This window comes from Bison bison, unplaced genomic scaffold, assembly GCF_000754665.1.
Source record: "Bison bison bison isolate TAMUID 2011002044 unplaced genomic scaffold, Bison_UMD1.0 scf7180017864491, whole genome shotgun sequence".
In the NCBI taxonomy this organism is placed as follows: Eukaryota; Metazoa; Chordata; class Mammalia; order Artiodactyla; family Bovidae; genus Bison; species Bison bison.
In genome coordinates, this window is record NW_011495050.1 from 21,730,943 (window position 1) to 21,751,426 (window position 20,484).

Genomic DNA, 20,484 nt, shown 5'->3' on the forward strand with positions numbered 1-20,484 from the left:
TATTGTCCTTTTTTTTTTTTTGCCCAGCCTACTTTCTGCAAAATAATGTTTCATCAGTCTTAAATCATTTAGGCATGTGGGTGCTTAGTAGATGCTCCTAAAACGGTGGTGGTTGGGAGATGTTTATTGGTTGAATGTTTTAAATCTGTAGTTCTTGAAGTTGTATAATGTCAAGATATTTAACATGATCTTATCTATCCTGTAGCACTTGTGGGGTAAAGATTCTTTTTACAGTTTAAAAAGCTGAATGTAGTAAGGTTGTATCACTTAAAAAGAACCTTACAGCAGTAACAAGCCAAAAGCAAAGATATGAACAAATCCTCAGTTCCCTTACTTCCACGTATGTGTGTCATGCATCATGATTGATTTATCCAGTGTGTCTTAGGCACCTACTATAAGTTACAAGTTGTATTAGGTACTACTAGAAACATAAAACTTGTCTTATATTTCATTTCAGCTAACATTTAGGATAGGCCAAATTTTAGCCTGTTACAGTTTCACTTTCTTGTCATAACATCTATTTGAAATAAGTGGAGATCACAGATTTTTTAGTGGAGCTCACAGACTCAGGAATGGACATTATCTAAGATTTTTATAACTAGCAGTGTCTGACAAGGTCTTGACTCCCAAATTCTCTTCTTTATACATCCAGACTGAATATTTTTATTTGCTGCTCCAGACCCACTCCTCATCCTCCCCTTGCTTGCTCTGTGCCCCATAGAAAGCTGACTTACTCTAAGGACGGCCTCCCTTGGCTTCCTTGGTTGGTTTCTCGTTGGGTTTAGCCAGTGTGAGGCATTGGTGGATATTAGAGATCTCCAGAAGAGAGACGCTGTATGTTTATTCTTCCAACTGCCATTGGACAGCTCCCTCCCTGCCCCTTTTTTCCAAAGGGTGGCAGTGGCTTTCTGAGTACTTTGCCATCACTGTTGGTTCCTTTAACCCTACCCACACCTTTGCAAATGAGCACTTCACTTACCTCTTTGAAAATGCTTCGAGTTTTGGCCAGGATCCTGAATAATATATACAGCTTTTCAAACATAGGCTGCTCTTTGTATGGATTTGAACTTTCTAATTGCTCATTATCTATCCTGTGTTTATAAGTTGAGCATTTAAAATCTGCAACACATTTTCACTTAAAACAATATTGTAATTATTGATTAGATACTTCACCTGAAATGTTTAACTTCCATAATTTTTATGAAGTATAAAAAACAGCATTACGCCAAATTAGATTATTTTTGATGTGTCAGTACCTAGTTATCAGCACTTACACTACATCTTTGGTCCACAAGGCTTTGGCATACGTGGTAGAAATACCAGTTGTGGACCATTCCTATTTCTTATTGGTGTTCAGTTGCCAAGTCATGTCCCACTCTATGGACTGCAGCACGCCTAGCTCCCTTGTACTCCACTGTTTGCTGGAGTTTGCGCAAATGCATGTTCATTGAGTCAGTGATGCTATCTAACCATCTCATCCTTTGTTGCCCCCTTCTCCTTTTGCCTTCAGTCTTTCCCTGCATTAGGATCTTTTGCAGCGAGTTGGCTCTTCGCATCAGGTGGCCAAGGTATTGGAGCTTCAGCTTCAGCATCAGTCCTTCCAATGAATATTCAGGGTTGATTTCCTTTAGGATTGACTTGTTTGATCTTACTGTCCAAGGGACTTTCCAGGGTTTTCCTCAGTACCATAATTCAAAAGCATCAATTCTTTGGCGCTCAGTTTTCTTTATCATCTGATTCTCACATCCATACATGACTGCTGCAAAAACTATAGCTTTAACTATACAGACCTTTGTCGGTAAAATAATGTCTCTGGTTTTTATATGCTGTCTAGGTTTGTCATAACTTTTCATTCAAGGAGCAAGCATCTTTTAATTTCATGGCTGCAGTCACCGTCTGCAGTGATTTTGGAGCCCAAGTAAATAAAATCTGTCACTGTTTCCATTGTTTCCCCATCTATTTGCCATGAAGTGATGGGACAAGATGCCATAATCTTAGTTTTTAGAATGTTGAGTTTGTCAATAACTTACTGAAAGTTATTGATAAATAAGTTAGCTATCAATAACTCTGATTATATTATTTTTAAAAAGCTAATCCTGCAACTATTAATCTGGTATTTGTCTTGTTGTAGATCTTAGAGGAAATGTTTTCAGTTTTTCATTGTTGAAAATGTTTGCTATGTGTTTGTCATATATGGTCTTTATTTATTATGTTGAGGTGGGTTCCTTCTGTGACCATTTTTTGAAGAGTTTTTATCAGAAATGGGTGCTGAACTTTGTCGAACATTTCTGCATCTATTGAGATTATCGTATTTTTATCTTTCAATTTGTTAATATGTTACATCACATTGATTGATTTGTATATGTTGAAGAATCCTTGCATCCCTGGAATAAACCTCACTTGGTCATGGTGTATGATCCTTTTAATGTGTTGTTGGGTTCTATTGGCAAGAATTTTGTTGAGGATTTTTGTATCTATGTTCATCAGTGATACTGGCCTGTACTTTTCTTTTTTTTGTGATGTCTTTGTCTGGTTTTGGTATCAGGGTGATGGTGGCCTCGTAGAATGGGTTTGGAAGTGTTCCTTCATGAAGTTTTTCTTGTCTATTTTTTTAATGGAACTTTTATTTTTAGTACCTAAAGTAATGAAAAACAAGGAGCCTTGTTTTGGAGACCAAGCATACAGAATTCTGTTTTTAAGTGCAGGAGTTTAGCAGACTTTTTAGTGTTAATGGTTCTTGATCAGTGTGTACAACTAAATTACTGAGAACATTTGTAAAATATACAAGTTCTGGACCACATTCTCAATTTGATTGGTTAATTCTAGAGTGGAATATGTTTTTTTGTTGTTGTTTGTGGGGTTAAATTAGGGTTGTTTTTTTTTAACCTGTAAGTAGTAGATGCTCATGATACAATTGTAATTTACACAGAAGGCAGAAAGTGAATACTAAAGATTATTCTCCCCAACGTAGCTGCTATTAATGGTTTAATATTTTTCCACAAATTCTGTAGGTACCTGTAAACCTCTGTGGGTGCATTTTTTTTTCCACAAATAGTTTCATATTATACATACTACTGTTTTGCAGTTATTATTGCTCATTCAGTGTTATATAGCGAGATCTATTCCTTATTATTACCTGTAAATTGTGGTTGATTCTTTTATTTTTACCAGTTCCCTGTTGGACACTTATTTCCAAGTTTTGTATGGGGTTTGTTTGCCTTGTTTTATTTCCTTCTGTCACCTGGCTGCAGTGAGTTTCCTTGTACACTTTCTTTGCACACTTGTGTCCTTATAATTTCTGAAGGATAGATTTTACACGTAGGATTGCTGGTCAGAGAACAGTTCCATTTCGAGTTCAGTTCAGTTCAGTCGCTCAATCGTGTCCGACTCTTTGCGACCGCATTAGCTGCAGCACGCCAGGCCTCCCTGTCCATCACCAACTCCCGGAGTTCACCCAAACTCATGTCCATTGAGTTGGTGATGCCATCCAGCCATCTCATCCTCTGTCGTCCCCTTTTCCTCCTGCCCTTAATCTTTCCCAGCATCAGGGTCTTTTCCAATGAGTCAGCTAAATTGGTTCCCCAGAGTTGTGCTGCCTGCTCTCCTCTGAACAGTTTGTGAGGTGCTTCTTTCAGTACACGCTCACCCACCCTTTCGACCTTTGTTAGCCTGTTGTGTACAGAGATGGTGTCTGCTGTTTGAATTTTCATTTCCAGTGTGTTGAACACTGTTTCCTGTCTTCCTGATTTTTGTATTTTTTTCTCCAAACTCTTCCTCCTATATCCTTGCTCATTTTACCACCGAGTTGTGCATCTTTTTCTTACTAATGTGTAAATGCTGTTTGTATACTCATGAAAGTTGTTCGTTGTTATATGTAAAATATTGTTATATATTACTAATTTATCGTGTCTTCCTATTTTATTATACTTTTTACCATATAAAAATATTAAATTTTTTAGTATTCAAGTTTTTTTATTTTCCTTTAAGGCATATTTGTTTATTTGCACACTGTTTTGGAAAGGCTTCCTAAGTGGGATCACCATATGTTCTAGTTTGTCCCCATTATTCTATTTTAAGGGCTTCCCTGGTGGCTCAGATGGTAAAGAATCTGTGCATGATGCAGGAGACCTGGGTTTGATCAGGAAGATCCCCTGGAGAAGGGAATGGCCACCCACTCCACTATTCTTGTCTGGAGAATTCCATGGACAGAAGAGCCTGGCGAGCTACAGTCCGTGAGGTCCCAAAGAGATGGACACAGCTTAACACACACACATCCTATTTTAAATATTAATCAGATCAGATCAGATCACTCACTCAGTCGTGTCCGACTCTTTGCGACCCCATGAATTGCAGCACGCCAGGCCTCCCTGTCCATCACCAACTCCCGGAGTTCACTCAGACTCACGTCCATCGAGTCAGTGATGCTATGCAGCCATCTCATCCTCTGTCGTCCCCTTCTCCTCTTGCCCCCAATCCCTCCCAGCATCAGAGTCTTTTCCAATGAGTCAACTCTTCTCATGAGGTGGCAAAGTACTGGAGTTTCAGCTTTAGCATCATTCCTTCCAAAGAAATCCCAGGGCTGATCTCCTTCAGAATGGACTGGTTGGATCTCCTTGCAGTCCAAGGGACTCTCAAGAGTCTTCTCCAACACCACAGTTCAAAAGCATCAATTCTTCGGCGCTCAGCCTTCTTCACAGTCCAACTCTCACATCCATACATGACCACAGGAAAAACCATAGCCTTGACTAGACGAACCTTTGTTGGCAAAGTAATGTCTCTGCTTTTGAATATGCTATCTAGGTTGGTCATAACTTTCCTTCCAAGGAGTAAGCGTCTTAATAGCACCTTCATTCACTCTTACTAGGTTCTGACGTGGATAATAAATTATGTGGGTATCAAATTTATAAAAGTGTGTTTGAAAAATTCTCCAGGTGACCACTGGTTTTAATGTTTTAAGTGATAAATTCTTAGGATCCCCAAGATAGTCTGTTCTTTGATACGTATATTGAACCCTGGAGTACAGAAAGCATTTTGAGATGCAAGAGAAATTAATAACTGTAGAGAAGAAAATACGCAGAAAATTTTAGTTGAGTCTACCATTACACTGTATTTCCCTCAGAATTAAGGAAATATGCAGCAGATGATGGGAAGGTATAAACTGTTGGACATGAATAAAGTTTGCCTGAGTGAAATGGTTTTCTTACCTTTAATTCTGATATAAAGATCACCCAGAAAAACGCATTAACCATGAGTGTAGGTCAGTGATTTATCACAAAGTGAATATACCTTTGTAACCACTGTACATGTGCCATTTCTCAAAAGGTAGCTGTAGTTCTGACTTCTGACATGTATTAGAGATTAACTCTACCTGTTTTTGAACTTTATTTAAATGGAATTATACAACACACAGGCTTCCTTGGTAGCTCAGCTGGTAAAGAATCTGCCTGCAATGCAGGAGACCCCGGTTTGATTCCTGGTTCAGGAAGATCCCCTGGAGGAGGGCATGGTAACCCACTCCGGTATTCTTGCCTGGAGAGTCCCCATGGACCGAGGAGCCTGGTGGGCTACGGCCCATGGGGTTGCAAAGGGTTGGCAGAACTGAGCAACTAAGCACAGCACATACACGCACATCCTTTTATGAGAGATTGATATTTGTTTTATGAGTAGCAGTATTTTGTTCATTTTCATTGCTTTCTGGTGTACTAGAGTGGAATGAATATACCACAGTTTATCCATTCTACTGTTGATAGAAATATGGGTTGTGTCCAGTGTTTGGGCTTGTTATAACTAGTGTTGCCATAAATAGTGTTATGTGAGTGTTTTGATGCATGTATGCATTCATTTCTCTTGTGCATTCATATCTAGGAGTATCAGTATGTAATAGATACTGTTACATATTGTAGTAATAGAATTTCCGTATGTCCAAATTTGGTAGATACTGTTGAACAGTTTTCCAAAGTAGTTATGCTGTTTTACACTCCTATCAGCAGTCCACATCTTTGCTAACATTTGGAAATGTCTTTTGAAATTTTAGCCATCCTGCCAGGTGTGCAGTGTCTTTCATTATGGCTTTGATGTCTACAACAAGTGAGGTTGAACTTTCTCACATTCTTTTGTGAAGAGCCTGTGAGCGTCTCTCATGCGCGTTTTCTATTTTTCTGCTTTGTCTTGATTTCTATATTCTTTATATATTCCGGTTACTGGCCCTTTATTAGTTTTATGTGGCAAATGTCTTCTCCCACTCCCTTAATACTATCTTGTGATTTTATTGTAGTGCAATTAACAGTCTTTTATGGCAGGTACTTTAGTATGTTTCATTTAAGAAATCTTTTCATTGAAATAGTCTCTTCTACCGACTGCTAGAAGTGTTATGATTTTACTTCTCACATTTAGATCTATTAACCATCTGAATTGATTTTTATGCAGAGGGTTACCTATAGGTTAAGTTCCTTTCCTCAGATGGTAACCAGTAAAACAGTACTATGTTGTTTTTGTTTTGTTTTTGACAAGGCCATTCTCAATGCTCAGCAGGGTCACCTTTGACAGTAAGTCAGGGATTCATGTGTATCAGTGGGACTTTTTTCCTGGACTGTGTTTTGTTCCCCATTGGTCTTTATATCCATCTTTGTGTTGTACCACACTGTCTTCTTCATTACTGTAACTTTATAATGAGTCATTATTTCTGCCAGTGTAAGAGAATCTGCTCCCTCTCCACATACACACTGTTCTTCAAAGTTGTATAAGCTCTTCTTAGCCCTTCATATTTGCATGTACATTTTATAGTCAGTTTTTAAAAAACTCCTAAAGGCAGTGGGAATCATTGAGGTTTGAGTATGATAAAAATCAGAAGTTTTATACAAGATTTTAATAATAAGGTCAACTCAAATTAGATTCTTAAGATTAAATAATATCTTTGTTATATCAGCATTGGTTTTATATCTCTTGTAGACTGATCACTGCTAACGTGCTACATGCTAAGTCTGACTCTTTGTGACCCTATGGCCTGTGGCCCGCCAGGCTCCTCTGTCCATAGGATTCTCTAGGCAAAAATACTGGCGTGGGTTGCCATGCCCTCTCCAGGGGATCTTCCCGACCTAGGGTTTGAACACGCATATCATTATCTCTCCTGCATTGGCAGGCAGATTCTTTACCACTAGCACTACCATAAACTGGCCTTATTTAAAAAAATCAAACCCAAAAACCGTTGATTAAAGTACATACTTGTTTGACATTTCATAGAGAGTTTGTAAGTTTATTAAAAAGACATGCACATGGTGAATACAATTAAATAATCTTGCTGTTTTGTTTTCTTCTGTTTTTCAGAACATCCGTGATAAGTCTTCTATAAATTGAACTCTTTCAAGAATTCTCTGAAGGAACCAAGTAGGATTTTCTAACATCATGACTTAATCTGAATGCAAGAACAAGAAATAGATTTTATCTTTAAATATAATGAAGGGCTGTGTGTAAACACAGACCCTGACTCAATTCTAATGAGCATTTTAGACATGAGTTTACATCGGCAGATGGGTTCAGATCGAGATCTTCAGTCTTCTGCTTCATCTGTGAGCTTGCCTTCAGTCAAAAAGGCACCCAAAAAAAGAAGAATTTCAATAGGCTCTCTGTTTCGGAGGAAAAAGGATAACAAACGTAAATCAAGGGAGCTGAATGGCGGGGTGGATGGAATTGCAAGTATTGAGAGTATACATTCTGAAATGTGTACTGATAAGAACTCCATTTTCTCTACAAATACCTCCTCTGACAATGGGCTAACTTCCATCAGCAAACAAGTTGGAGACTTTATAGAGTGCCCCTTGTGCCTTTTGCGGCATTCTAAAGACAGATTTCCTGAGATAATGACTTGTCATCATAGATCTTGTGTGGATTGCTTACGACAATATCTAAGGATAGAAATTTCTGAAAGTAGAGTTAATATCAGTTGCCCAGAATGTACTGAACGGTTTAATCCCCATGATATCCGCTTGATACTAAGTGATGATGTCTTGATGGAAAAATATGAAGAATTTATGCTTAGACGGTGGCTTGTTGCAGATCCTGATTGTAGGTGGTGTCCAGCTCCAGACTGTGGGTAAGAAGGTTTTGTTTGATTTTTCTTGAGTTAATTTTTTCCTCTGTGTATAAAATATGAGTTTTCTGTTACTTAAAAGAAAAGTCTTAACATGCCAAGTAGTTAATTCACTCAATAGGCAAAAATAGACTGAGTATATACTGTGTGTCAGGTACAGTGTTAGATGTTCATTTTTATATCGTCTTTCCATCATATATTCACATAGGCTATTTTCAGAAGAAAAGGATAAGATGGTAGGGCACAGGATCTAGTCATATTGATTTTCCCCATCTACTTGGAGAATTTTTACTTTGGTATAATAAATGGTCAGACGTTTTGTTGGTTTGCTTTTGGTGGGGGAATTATTCGTATAAATTTAACTGACCCTTTCGAAAGGCCTCTTAATGTGTGCCGCAGTATGATGTCTTCCTGTAGGAATATGTAAGTACTTACTAGTCTCAAGATCTGGAGGTTATATAATATTTCATTTGCCTCAAGTTTGTGAACTACAAATATTTTCCCAATATTTAAAATAATTTTGCTTGTATCTTTGGTTATTACGTTAACAGCAGCCCCTGTTAATAGCATTTACCAAGTATGGCTGTCAGGACTAGGAAGAAATAGTCATAGGCTTTGCAAGAATAATGAAAGCCGTGAAGACTAGGTGAGATTTAGCATTCTGTTAGTAAGCCAGAGATTATAGTTAGGAGTTTGGGAAAACCCAGAACTTCCAAGATTATTTGGGTATCATCAGAGACAAGACTGGAATGTGATTTATCAATCACTTTATCAAGTGACAGTTTGAGGACTCTGACTAATAAAATTCATTATAAAGCTTACTGAGCAGCAAATTTCATGTTGCATCTAGTCTATGAATCCTGTAATTTTAAATAAGAAAGTAATAATATGTTTATAGCCTGTGCAAATTCCAACCAGTTTTCCCAGGTCTCACTAGCACTTGACTTATCCACCAAGGATTTCTGGGTAACATAAAGCATTAAAAATATTATCTAATTATTTAACATTTTATGAATTCATTAGCTGTGTGAAAGACTCAGAGGTACTATGCAGTATCAGATCTGTATTATGATCTCCTATACTGCAGGATGCTCATACTGTAACATAAATCACAAAATTATATATTAAAAATACTATCTAAACTGGGCCAAAGTTGCTGTACTTCCAGGTCTATGGTAGAAGCAAGCTCTGGGACCTGTGAAGGGTTAAATTCTCAAGAGAAAGATGGGAAGAAAATAGAGATAATGAACAGTGCCTTTAAAGAATTTGAACAAGCAGAGAACAGTTTAGGTGCGGTTATATCACTCTTGATCCTATGGACCCCTGGAGAATAGTTTTCACTGTGCAGGTGTGCACATTCACTAGAGTAGATTTCAAGTCAGTTGCAAATTTTAGGTTAAAAAAAAGGCTTATCCAAGTCATTATAGCAAATATCCCTATAGCAGGAGTTCAAATAGGGAGAAGTATATTGCATTTCATCTGGAGAAAGTGTGATTTTCTAACTGTCTTTCATGGAACCCCAGGATAAGTTGTGCTTCACAAGTTCCTTTAAGCATTTAATACTTGAAAAGAAAATGATGTAACAAATTAAAAGGATGCTTATCTGTAACAACCTGTGACCAGGAGAGACTGAGAGAATTAATCCAAGAGCGTAAGCTTTCTGGTCACTAAATAGGTGTGTTCCCTTGTGCTGGGTTGATGGAGCATGTCATCATAGAAGATAATAAATCAACACTAGCAGCCTGAAAGAACACAGTAAGTAGGGCTGACATAGATTTTTGCTTGTGTAAGAACTTATTTGGAGGGAAGCATGCCAAACCAATAGGAAAGGATTGATATTCACTATATAGAATTGTGAAAATTAGCTATTTGAGGGGAAGAAATTAGATTGTCACAACATATAATAAATCAAAGTCAAAACAGATTATAGAGGTAAGTTATACAAATAAAAGGAAAAAAATTAACTATAGGAAAATATGGGTGATTGGTTAGCTCACCTACTATTATATTAATAAAGTTGAACACACATTTACCCTATAACTTAGAAGATCCATTCCTAGTTAAAGACCATAGGGAAACTCTTTAACTTTTGTGCCAGGAGACATCTATTTAGGAGACATCTTTAAGAATGTTTTTAATAGCAAAGAAACAAACCAAAAAATATTCATTAACAGTAAAGTGGATAAAATACATTTAGTTTCATGGTTACCTCTTGTGATGAAAAAGAAGGGATATGAACTTCAAGGGATAATCAAGGAACTTCTCAAGCCACAGCTAAGTAAGGTAACAATCGATTCTGGTTTGCCCAAGGTAGTTCCAATTCATGATTATGGTACTGGTGTACATTTTAATAGCATTACCTTTCTTTTTCAGGTGTTCCAGTTAGTTTGCAAATTAAATGATCACCCTACTGATACTGTTCTTAACTTGTGTGGTAGATGCAGAGGGTATTCATTCTATTATTCTTTATAAATCCTTTGATAGGTATGACATTTCTCCATAAATTTAAATTTTTTTCATAATCTTATACTTTTAAGTATTTTGCACATTTTCTTGTTGAGACTTCATTGGTAAAAAGTAAAATGGCTTAGTATTTTAAGTATTTTGGAGAAGAGGACATGAATGTTAACTCAGATATAAACTAATATAAACTAATAGAAACACTTTAATAGATTGTTTTATTATGAAAGCTACTTGATTTGTTATACAGGTTGAACAAGAATTAGCCTTGATTAATTTGGCTATAAGTTAATTTTTGGTTTTGGTGGTTGTCAGTCTTACCCACAAAAGACAAAGAAAATGCCACAGAGATTATTTCCATTTGTTTTTGATTTATGCTGATACACTAGATTGTTGAGAGCATATTTTGTATACTTTATTATGTTGTAGATTTTCTGGTTGTGTTATGTGGAAAATGTCACCTTGTGACAAAATTTATATGTATGCTTTGATAACATGGAATACTGCATGAGATCGTGCAGTGTTAAAAGTTATAGTTGTACTTAGCATGAGTGTGGACAGACTTGATTTTGAATCTCATATCACATTGTTTTAAGAATTGAGAAGGGTTTTAATACTATTGCTAGAGTAATCCCGAGCACACAGTAAGCTTTTTATAACTCTTACTTATCATTCTTCATCTCCATTTCTGAAGTTTTATTTTTATTTTTATTTTAAATCAGATAGTTATTCAACTATTTAATGTACCTATGTGCCAGGAACTGGGCATTTTTAATAATGAACAAAAGGTGAAAATCTCTTCCCTCTTGGAACTTACTAAAATCTTTGGATTTGCAGAGGGAAATTTTTTTATTTAAACTACATTTATAGCTGAAATCTGGCACAAGGGATACTGATAAATATCTGGCTGTTGGCAGTTACAGCAATGCTTAACCCATAGTATATGTTAGGACTACAGGCATGCTTAGGCATGTAGTATTTTAATCCCTTTCATTGTATTCAATACATTATACTTAAAAGACTCTTTCCAGAAATGCTAGATGTAAAATTTTGTCTTTTCTGTTGCATTTCATACTTATCAAAATGACCATTTTCTGTATCTGACACCATTTTACTTCACCCTGTGATTTATTTAACAGACTGAGAAATAATTCTTAGCTCAGAGTGAAAAGAAAACCTGATCTGGTTTCTGTTTGAGATCTCTGAGGGTTTCTGACTTAAAATTCTTTCTACTCTTCTGAGGGCCAGAGAAGATTAAGCTTGTTTAAAGGACAGTATGTATTTCTGAAAACCTCTGTTGAGAAGGGATCTGGGAGGCCAAACCTCTGTGGTGATTTAATCAGGGTAAAGTTAGCTGGACTGCTTCTTGAAGATGCCAGTCTGTACAAGCTCAGAGAAAAATGTGGCCATGGCCATGGCTGAGGAAAAGAATTGTGGTGAGGGACATGTAGGAGGAGAAGCATAAAATCTGTCTTGGATAAAAATATCGATTACCTTCTGCCTAGGAGACTGTACATTGTCTAGGTAAATGGCAAAAAAATGGGCATTTTGGTGTCTGTCATCACTTGTTTCAGTTGGCTAAATCTACCCTGCTATTAGCACACATTATCCATGTCATCTCCTGTGACTGCTTCTGACTTTACTGGGAAGCTTTGAATATGCAGGAACATTTATTATACTAGAATATAAAAAGTGGTTTAATATTTGTGAGCAGAAAGACAAATACAAAAATAAAAGTATTTTTTCTTTATAACCACAGGTTCACCCTATGATCGATAAAAAGAGTTATTGAATGAACAAATCTGACTACATGCATTAATATAAATTGTATATCTTAGGAACAGTTAATAAACCATTTTAAAGTAATGTGCTCAACTGTAATCAGGTTTGTGAAGCTTTGAATGGATTTTCTGACATTTAAATGGCTCTAAATACTAACTTACTCTGGTGGAAGAAACTGTTAATGATGGATAAAAAAGAATTGCACCATAGGCTTAGGAACTAAAGAATATGTATTTTTAGAATTTTATGCTGTCTGTATGACTCTCATTCCCATCCTCTTCGGGTTTTAGCCATAACTTGCCCAACTTTCGACATGCTGGAAATGCTTTTGTAAGCTAACCTTTTAGAAATTTTATAACAGAGAACAGATCCAACTTTGATTTTCTCCCGAGGAAACAAATACATGTGCCTTAGAAACAAGAACTGAGTTGATACATAAGACACAGGAGACATATCAACTTTCTCTTACTAATTAGTCAGCTAAAGAAGTTAGCTTTAGATAAGCATACTAAATGGCTTGGTAACACTCCACCCTGAAATTAGACAGACTTCTGCAAATAGTCTGGGCAGTTCTCGACAACTGTAGACCTTCCCTGCAGCTTGTACAGGAAAGCAGAACAGAAAGCATCCTATCTAGGAAAGCAGATCCTGAAAGGAGGAACCAGGAAATGAACCTCGCTTTGTCTAGACTGTCTCTCAAATACATAAATTAAGTCATTCCTTTTCCACGGAATAATAACTTCTTGCTAGTGGAATCATGAGCTTTTTGATTTGAATGTAAAACCTGACTTTTCTCCTTAACTGGACCAACTGATTTCAGTGTTTCTCATTATATTTTTTTGTTCTTTAAAGATTTTGTTAATTAAGGCTTTGTGCTTACCTTGGACTCCTGGATAAAAATTTCTTTCCCCTCATTTTTTAATTAAAAAACTTATTAAGATTATTATATCTTTCTTAGGATTACATTTCATGTTAGGTATAGTTTGTTCTTGTTCCCTTCATAAAGAATTTGCTCTAGGTGGAATATACAACCCCAGTTGGTATTCCTGCTTCCTCGGTGCTTTTTTATGGAACCTCTAGTATTGTCAAACACTCCCAGGAAATAGATGTCTTGGTCAAATAAATTAACAAAATAGCATTTACTATTTATGTACACGATTGGTATGTTAGTAGCATCAACACATATACACTATGGTGTGTAAAGGGGATAGTTGGGGAGAAATTGCTGTATAACACTGGAAGCCCAGTCGGTTGCTCTGTGATGACCTAGAGGATGGGGTGGAGGTAAGGTAGGGAGGCTTAAGAAAGAGGGTGTATATGTATCATTATGGCTAATTTCCATTGTTGCATGACAGAATCCAACACACTTTGTGAAAATTAAAATAACAAAAAATAAAGAAAAAATTATCTTAGCAAATCCTATAGTAAAAAAAAAAAAGGACTTTAATTTTGCTTGCTGCTGCTACTGCTGCTAAGTCACTTCAGTCGTGTCCAATAGTTGGCAGCCCACCAGGCTCCCCCGTCCCTGGGATTCTCCAGGCAAGAACACTGGAGTGGGTTGCCATTTCCTTCTCCAATGCATGAAAGTGAAAAGTGAAAGTGAAGTTGCTCAGTCGTGTCCGACTCTTCGCGACTCCATGGACTTCAGCCTACCAGGCTCCTCCGTCCATGGGAATTTCCAGGCAAGAGTACTGGAGTGGGTGCCATATGTCCTAACTTACCACTGAGTTCTTTCTTAGTATGCATCACCTTTAGTAATCCAACAAATAGAAAATATTTCTGAAAAAACTCTTCTGTTTCAGTTCCTTTCCCTCTTCCCCGCTTTCTTCCTATCCCTCCTCCCCACTTTCTTCCTATCCCTCCACTCCTGCCAAGTAGAAAGGTTTAAGCATTTCAAGTAACTGGAGACCTTTAGCTGAAAAATAGAGATGAAAAGTTAAGACTTGAGTTAAATAAGGAATCATAAAAGGAGATAGAACTGTCTTCTGAACCATGGTTTGGGTACTGTTTAAGCTAGAGATCTTTTAGTTGGTTAACTAATATTATTCAGTTATTTCTATGAACTGTGGAGCGTGTTATTTTCACAAATAATACCTAATGCACTAGAGCATTGGAAATTTTCTTTAAAGCAAATACTTTACCATTTGCTTCCATTATAATTTGAGAGTTATTTTCTAGTGGAAAAAAAGCGTGGCTCCCACACAATGAAAATCATCTTCAGGAGTCCTATCATTCTGTTTTCAAAATATGTGAATGCTTGGTACATTTAATTCCTTGATATATTATACAATAAAATGATAAAATGTGCTTAAGTTACTATTAGGATTGAATATGTATGAAGATGGAACACTTACATAGTAAACACTAATTATTAGCATAAGAAAAACTTTCTAGACAAAATACCCTAACTTTTATGGTTATCAGAATTCACAGTCATTAAAATATTTGGTTAGTATTATTAAAGGTAATCCCGTTTTTCTTTGTAATTTGTTTAGATTGAATGGGACTTAAATGTTTAGCTATGCACTAGGAATATCTTAGCTTTTCTATTTAAAAGAATACTGCAGAGTATCATGAAACAAGTTTGATGTACTTTCATTCTAACATTTGAGTACATATGATGTGCTGTGACTATTCCTTTCTTTTCCTCCCCCCCACCTCTCTCTTCTCTCTTTCTTACCCTCCCTCCCTCCACACACACGTTGTTTTATATAAATACCGTAACTCTTTCTTGTTATTATGTCCTAATTTTTGAAATACATCAAAACCTGCGTTTTCACAAAAGTCAAGTGGCCAGATGTTTAATCAATGCTCGTCTCAGTCAAAGTGTAATAAAGGGATGAACTTCTGGAATACAAGAATAAATATAAAATTCTAAGAAATAATTTTTTTAAATTAGCAGTCAGATATTAAATGTTTGACATCATAATGCTAGGACTGATTATTACTCTAACATGTCAGCTCTTAGTTTTCTCCTGATAATTACTGCATATTTTTAAATGTTCTAAATAGATAAGCACTATCTATGAGCAGTCATTTTCAACAAACTTAAGTCTCTAGACTCAAAACTATAAGAAATTTTCATCTTAAAGGAATTTATAAAGCTGTTTGGAAATTTGATTATTGAGAAGAAACTATGTTTTTGAGTCCTCACTTTCCTTGGTATAGCATGTTTTTATGGATATTTTGCTAGATTTTGGAACTTGTGAAATTTTGAAATGGCAAAATTGACATTCTGCTTTTAATTCTCCTCATCATGATGTGAAGAATTCCCAAAAAAGGCTTTTTCTTGAAAGGCTATCTCTAGATAGCCTACATCACTAGTTAGAAATTGTCAGTTCTTAAAAGTTCTGCTTAGTAATATACTGGTATACTGAATGGCCTCTACAAAGGTTAGAATTATGATTTAGCCCAATTTCTGCTAAACTGCTTCATATATTTTATATGTTTGCTCAGAAAGAATATTTTCTTCCTAAATTTATCTAGTTAAAGCAATCTTGACATTCATATTTCCTATAAATCTGTTCCCTGTTTAATAATTTGAAAGCTCTTAAGTTTGTATCTAAATTTGGCTTTCACAATCATCACTAAATATTTTACATTTTCTTCTTGCCGCATAGTGTACATTTATATACTTAAGTTGTCCAGTAAAATTTCATCATTTAAAGCAATTAGATTTCTACTGTGTTGTCTTAGAAAGGCTTTCAGCATTTATTTAAAAATGAATATTCACATATTAATGTTTAAATGACATACATTATTTATATTGATGTAGAAATGATAGTGGTCATTCAGTTCAGTTGCTCAGTCCTGTCTGACTCTCTGTGACCCCATGGACTGCAGCATGCCAGGCTTCCCTGTCCATCACCAGTTCCCGAAGCTTGCTCAAACTTATGTCCATCAAGTCGGTGATGCCCCCCAGCCATCTCATCCTCTAAATGCAGAGGTACTAGAAATGTCACTGAAGCAGTCATTTGCTTATTTGGCCTCCTAAAAGGTCAGGCCAAAGCTGAAGCTGTTTTTGGCCGAATACTGAGGCTAAGCCAGACTTTTGTTGTTGTCTGTTTGTTGAATCACTAAGTCGTGTCTGACTCTTTTATGACCCTATGGCCTACAGCCCACCAGGCTCCTCTGTCCATGGGAATTTCCCAGAATACTGGTGTGGGTTGACATATCCTTCTCTAGAGGAATCTTCCCAACCCAAGGATCGAACTGGTGTCTCCTGCATTTGCAGGCGGATTCTTTACCATTTAGCCACCAGGGAGGCCAAACTTCAGTGAATCCCTACTAGATGTTTAAGAACTTCCCTGGTGGCTCAGACGTTAAAACGTCTGCCTACAATGCAGGAGACCCGGGTTCAATCCCTGGGTTGGGAAGATCTCCTGGAGAAGGAAATGGCAACCCACTCCAGTATTCTTGCCTGGAAAATCCCATGGACGGAGGAATCTGGTAGGCTATAGTCCATGGGATCGCAAAGAGTCGGACACGACTGAGTGATTTCACTTCATTAGATGTTTGGGAAAACGTAGTTGTAGGCAGTTTATGTGTAACCTTAATTCAAGTAATAAGTGGCAGAAGTGGAGTCTGATAGTCTAAAATTTTGTTCTGCTTGTGTAAATTGTGATTGACTTTAAAAAATAGTTGGTCTTACCATTGTGCCATACACATACAGGTCTCCCCATTCTGTCCCTCCTCTTCTCTTCTTTTTTCAAGAAGAATTAGGGTAAAGAAGAGATTTAGAAGAGAATACCATTTTCTTTTCACCAAAATTACTACTGTTAGAAAGACTGATTAAAGTTATAACTTGGGAGAAAATAAAGAGTCTTTGAAGAATTGTTTTCTTTTTATTGAGACTGCAATGAATAAGTCCTCAGGGAAATCTTAGAGCTCAGGGAAACAAAATTTTCCTAGATTACCCTGTGCTGATTTAAACTGCCTTAATTCATTCATGTTTGAACATGTTTATGATAGATGATGGTAATTAGAAAATGGCCTATCAGAAATAAATTAGAATTTAATATATAAAATTTAAGTTTAAAGGTGAGATTCTAAGGGGGCAAGAGGTCCAAAATTAGAGAAGCTTCCTTACTCTTAATATTTGGCATAATTTAATAGATTATCTTGAAATTCAACAAAAATCTCTGTTATAGCTAGTATTTAAATTTTATTGCCAGTAACAAGAGATGCCCTGAAAACTCCCCTAAATTTCTAGGCAAAAATGTTTGCTATTTACAAAAGCCTCTTATGCATAGATGACTTGTTTTCTTTCAAAGAGAACCACAAACTCTACACTTTTTAATTGAAAGGTCTGTAGATAATTGATTGTACTTATGTGTAGTTGTAAGAAATAATACAGAGATATTCTGTATATCCTTTGAACAGTTTTCCTCAGTGGTATAATTTTACAAAGCTATAAAGCAACATCACGACCAGGATATCAATATTGATACACTCTTCTTGTCTAGATTTCCTTAGTTTTACTTGTACTCATTTTTGTGTATGTATTTGGTTATATATCATTATATCACCTGTAGGTTTGTGTATCCACCACCATAGTCAAAGTATTGAACAATTCCATCACAAAAGGATTGCTCATATTGAAAGATCTTGCTTTTTAAATACATCCACCTTGCTTTTGCCCACTCCTTGCCCCCACCCCATTTCTAACTTCTGGCCACCACAGATCTGTTTTCCATTTCTAAAATTTTGTCCTTTCAAAAATGTTTTATAAATGAAATCATAAGTATATAAGTTTTTGAGATTGACTTTTTAGATTCAACATAATACCCCAGAGATTGATCCAAGTTGTTAAGTGTATCAACACTTTTGTTTTTGAGTACTATCCCATTATATATATGTATCATAGATTGTTGAACCATCATCTGTTGAAGACATCTGGGCTGTTTCCAGTTTGGAGCTATACAGTTTGGAGTTTACAGAGCTGCTGTAAACATTTGTGTATAGGCTTTTGTATGAATGTAACTTTACACTTCTCTGGGATAAATATCTAAAGAGTGCCCAGAATTTATTTAAGTCAGAAATTCTTAAAGTGCCAAAAATTGTAACTCAGAGAAGAGATATTAGTCACAAATCTGCTGTTCTCAGTCTTTTATCTGCAGCAAAAAAAAGAAACACACATTTCCTGATTGAGAATTGAGAAAGGAATTGGTGCCAAAGACTATTTCTGCCATGCATCTTAAAAACAAAAATATGAGAATTTATGCGTAAATACAAGATAATGCACAAAATGTATGAATTGGCCTCATAAGTATATAAAGAAGAAAAAACCCTAATACCAGGGAAGCTACTGTTGAGATTTTTGATGTATTTTTAGTCTTTTCTATGTGCAAACAATGCTAATTTAATAGAATTTTTATAAAATTAGGAATAGGCTATATATACAGTTTGGTGTCTTAGTTAAAAGTTGAAAGTTAAACTTGAGCAATATTTTTTAGCCATTTCTATGTCTTTTGTGAACTGTGTATTTTTTCCCATTTTTATATTGATGGGAAGATAGGTTTCATGAGTTTATGACTGTTAGCTCATGCATAAATATAAAACTTTTTCAAGAATAGCATTTAAATTGGATAATTTTTTTACTTAATGAACATCTCTTATTTTGCATTACATTTTGAATCATTTTTCTTATTCTTAACAGGTATGCTGTGATAGCGTTTGGATGTGCTAGCTGTCCAAAATTAACTTGTGGGCGAGAAGGCTGTGGAACAGAGTTTTGCTACCACTGTAAGCAGATTTGGCACCCCAATCAGACCTGTGATGCTGCTCGACAGGAGAGGGCTCAGAGTTTACGTCTGAGAACTATACGTTCTTCATCCATTAGTTACAGTCAAGAGTCTGGAGCAGCAGGTATTTACAGCTAACTTCTAGTAAAATATTTGGCACATACAGAACACCTGTTATTTTAATTCAAAAATGCAATAAATATTCAGTCCCTGGTCTCTTTTGAATTGTGTTTTACGTGTTAGCATTTCTGTCCCAGAAGCACTCGTTTTTTTCTGTAGAAGAAAGTGGTATTGAGTTGGAAAGATTTTATTGTCCAAAAATAGAAAGGAAAAAAGAAGTGTCACAGATGATTTATATGACTGATAGCTGAAGATGGTCCAAAACTGTTGTTTAAAATAAAGGTGTTTTATGCAAAGCTTAGCAATTATTTTAAATACTAATATTCCTTAGAGATTATTTCTTTTTTACTAATATCACACAGTTACAGATTTTAAATAGTATTTTTTGGATCCTTTTCACTTACGTGTATTACAAAATACAATTTTTATTTCTCGATATTACCAATTCCAGGATCAGGGATTCAAAAATCATACCTTGGTGGGGAGTACACTAAGAAACTTTGTCTTTGGCTAGAAATTTAAAGTTGTCTGGAAATCTATACATGAGCAAACATACATCATAAATCTCAAAAATTAGAAAAAGTCTGACCATCGTACATTCATAGAATTTTCACTTTTTATTGAAACTTCAGTCATTTTTAGAAAAATATTTACTGTTTTCATTGATTATTAAAGGAAAAAACTTGGAAAATACAGAAATTTATTAAGAAAATAATTTATATTCCTACCAGCAGCATATTTTAAAAGAGTCATGTACTTTATGCTACTAGAAAAAGAAGTGTTGCTCAATATTTAAAGTTGAATTTAAAATTAAATAAACTTTAAATTCAACACTTGATATTTTATATAATGGACATGGATTTTCTTGCTTGTTCACTGATTCACTTGTTTTATTTCCTTTCTTGAAGATTTTAGGGTAGAACTCCAAAGGTATTATTAATAATAATTTGTAGGTATTGTTTCAGAAGCAGTTCCGGGAAGAGCCAAATATACCTAAACTGTCCTCTGTAGAATCAGCTAAAGCTATCCTGGCATGCCTTACTGTTACAGCCTTTAGCTACTTACATGTGTGCTCAGTTGTTCAGTTATGTCTGACTCTCTGTGACCGCATAGCCAGGCTCCTCTTTCCATGGAATTTCCCAGGCAAGAAATTCCCACTGGAGTTTTAGTTTGCCTAGAGCTGCCTTTGGTTTTCATTTCTTTTTTTATTATTTTACTATTCTTTGTTCTCATTGTTCTCCTGCTGTTTGAAAAATGTTTACAACTTGAAAATTTAATGTAAAAGTGTTCCTT

The 20,484-nt window shown here is 35.8% G+C and overlaps 1 protein-coding gene across 1 annotated transcript in view; it reads left to right on the top strand.

The window, feature by feature from the left end:
• Positions 1 to 20,484, top strand: part of RNF19A (ring finger protein 19A, RBR E3 ubiquitin protein ligase) — a 54,684-nt gene that overhangs the window by 19,369 nt on the left and 14,831 nt on the right. Inside the window, exons 2-3 of the mRNA XM_010863518.1 lie at positions 7,324 to 8,089; positions 18,987 to 19,195. Of these exons, the coding sequence (XP_010861820.1) occupies positions 7,416 to 8,089; positions 18,987 to 19,195 (883 nt within the window). The 5' untranslated portion in view covers positions 7,324 to 7,415. The remainder of the gene's footprint in view (positions 1 to 7,323; positions 8,090 to 18,986; positions 19,196 to 20,484) is intronic.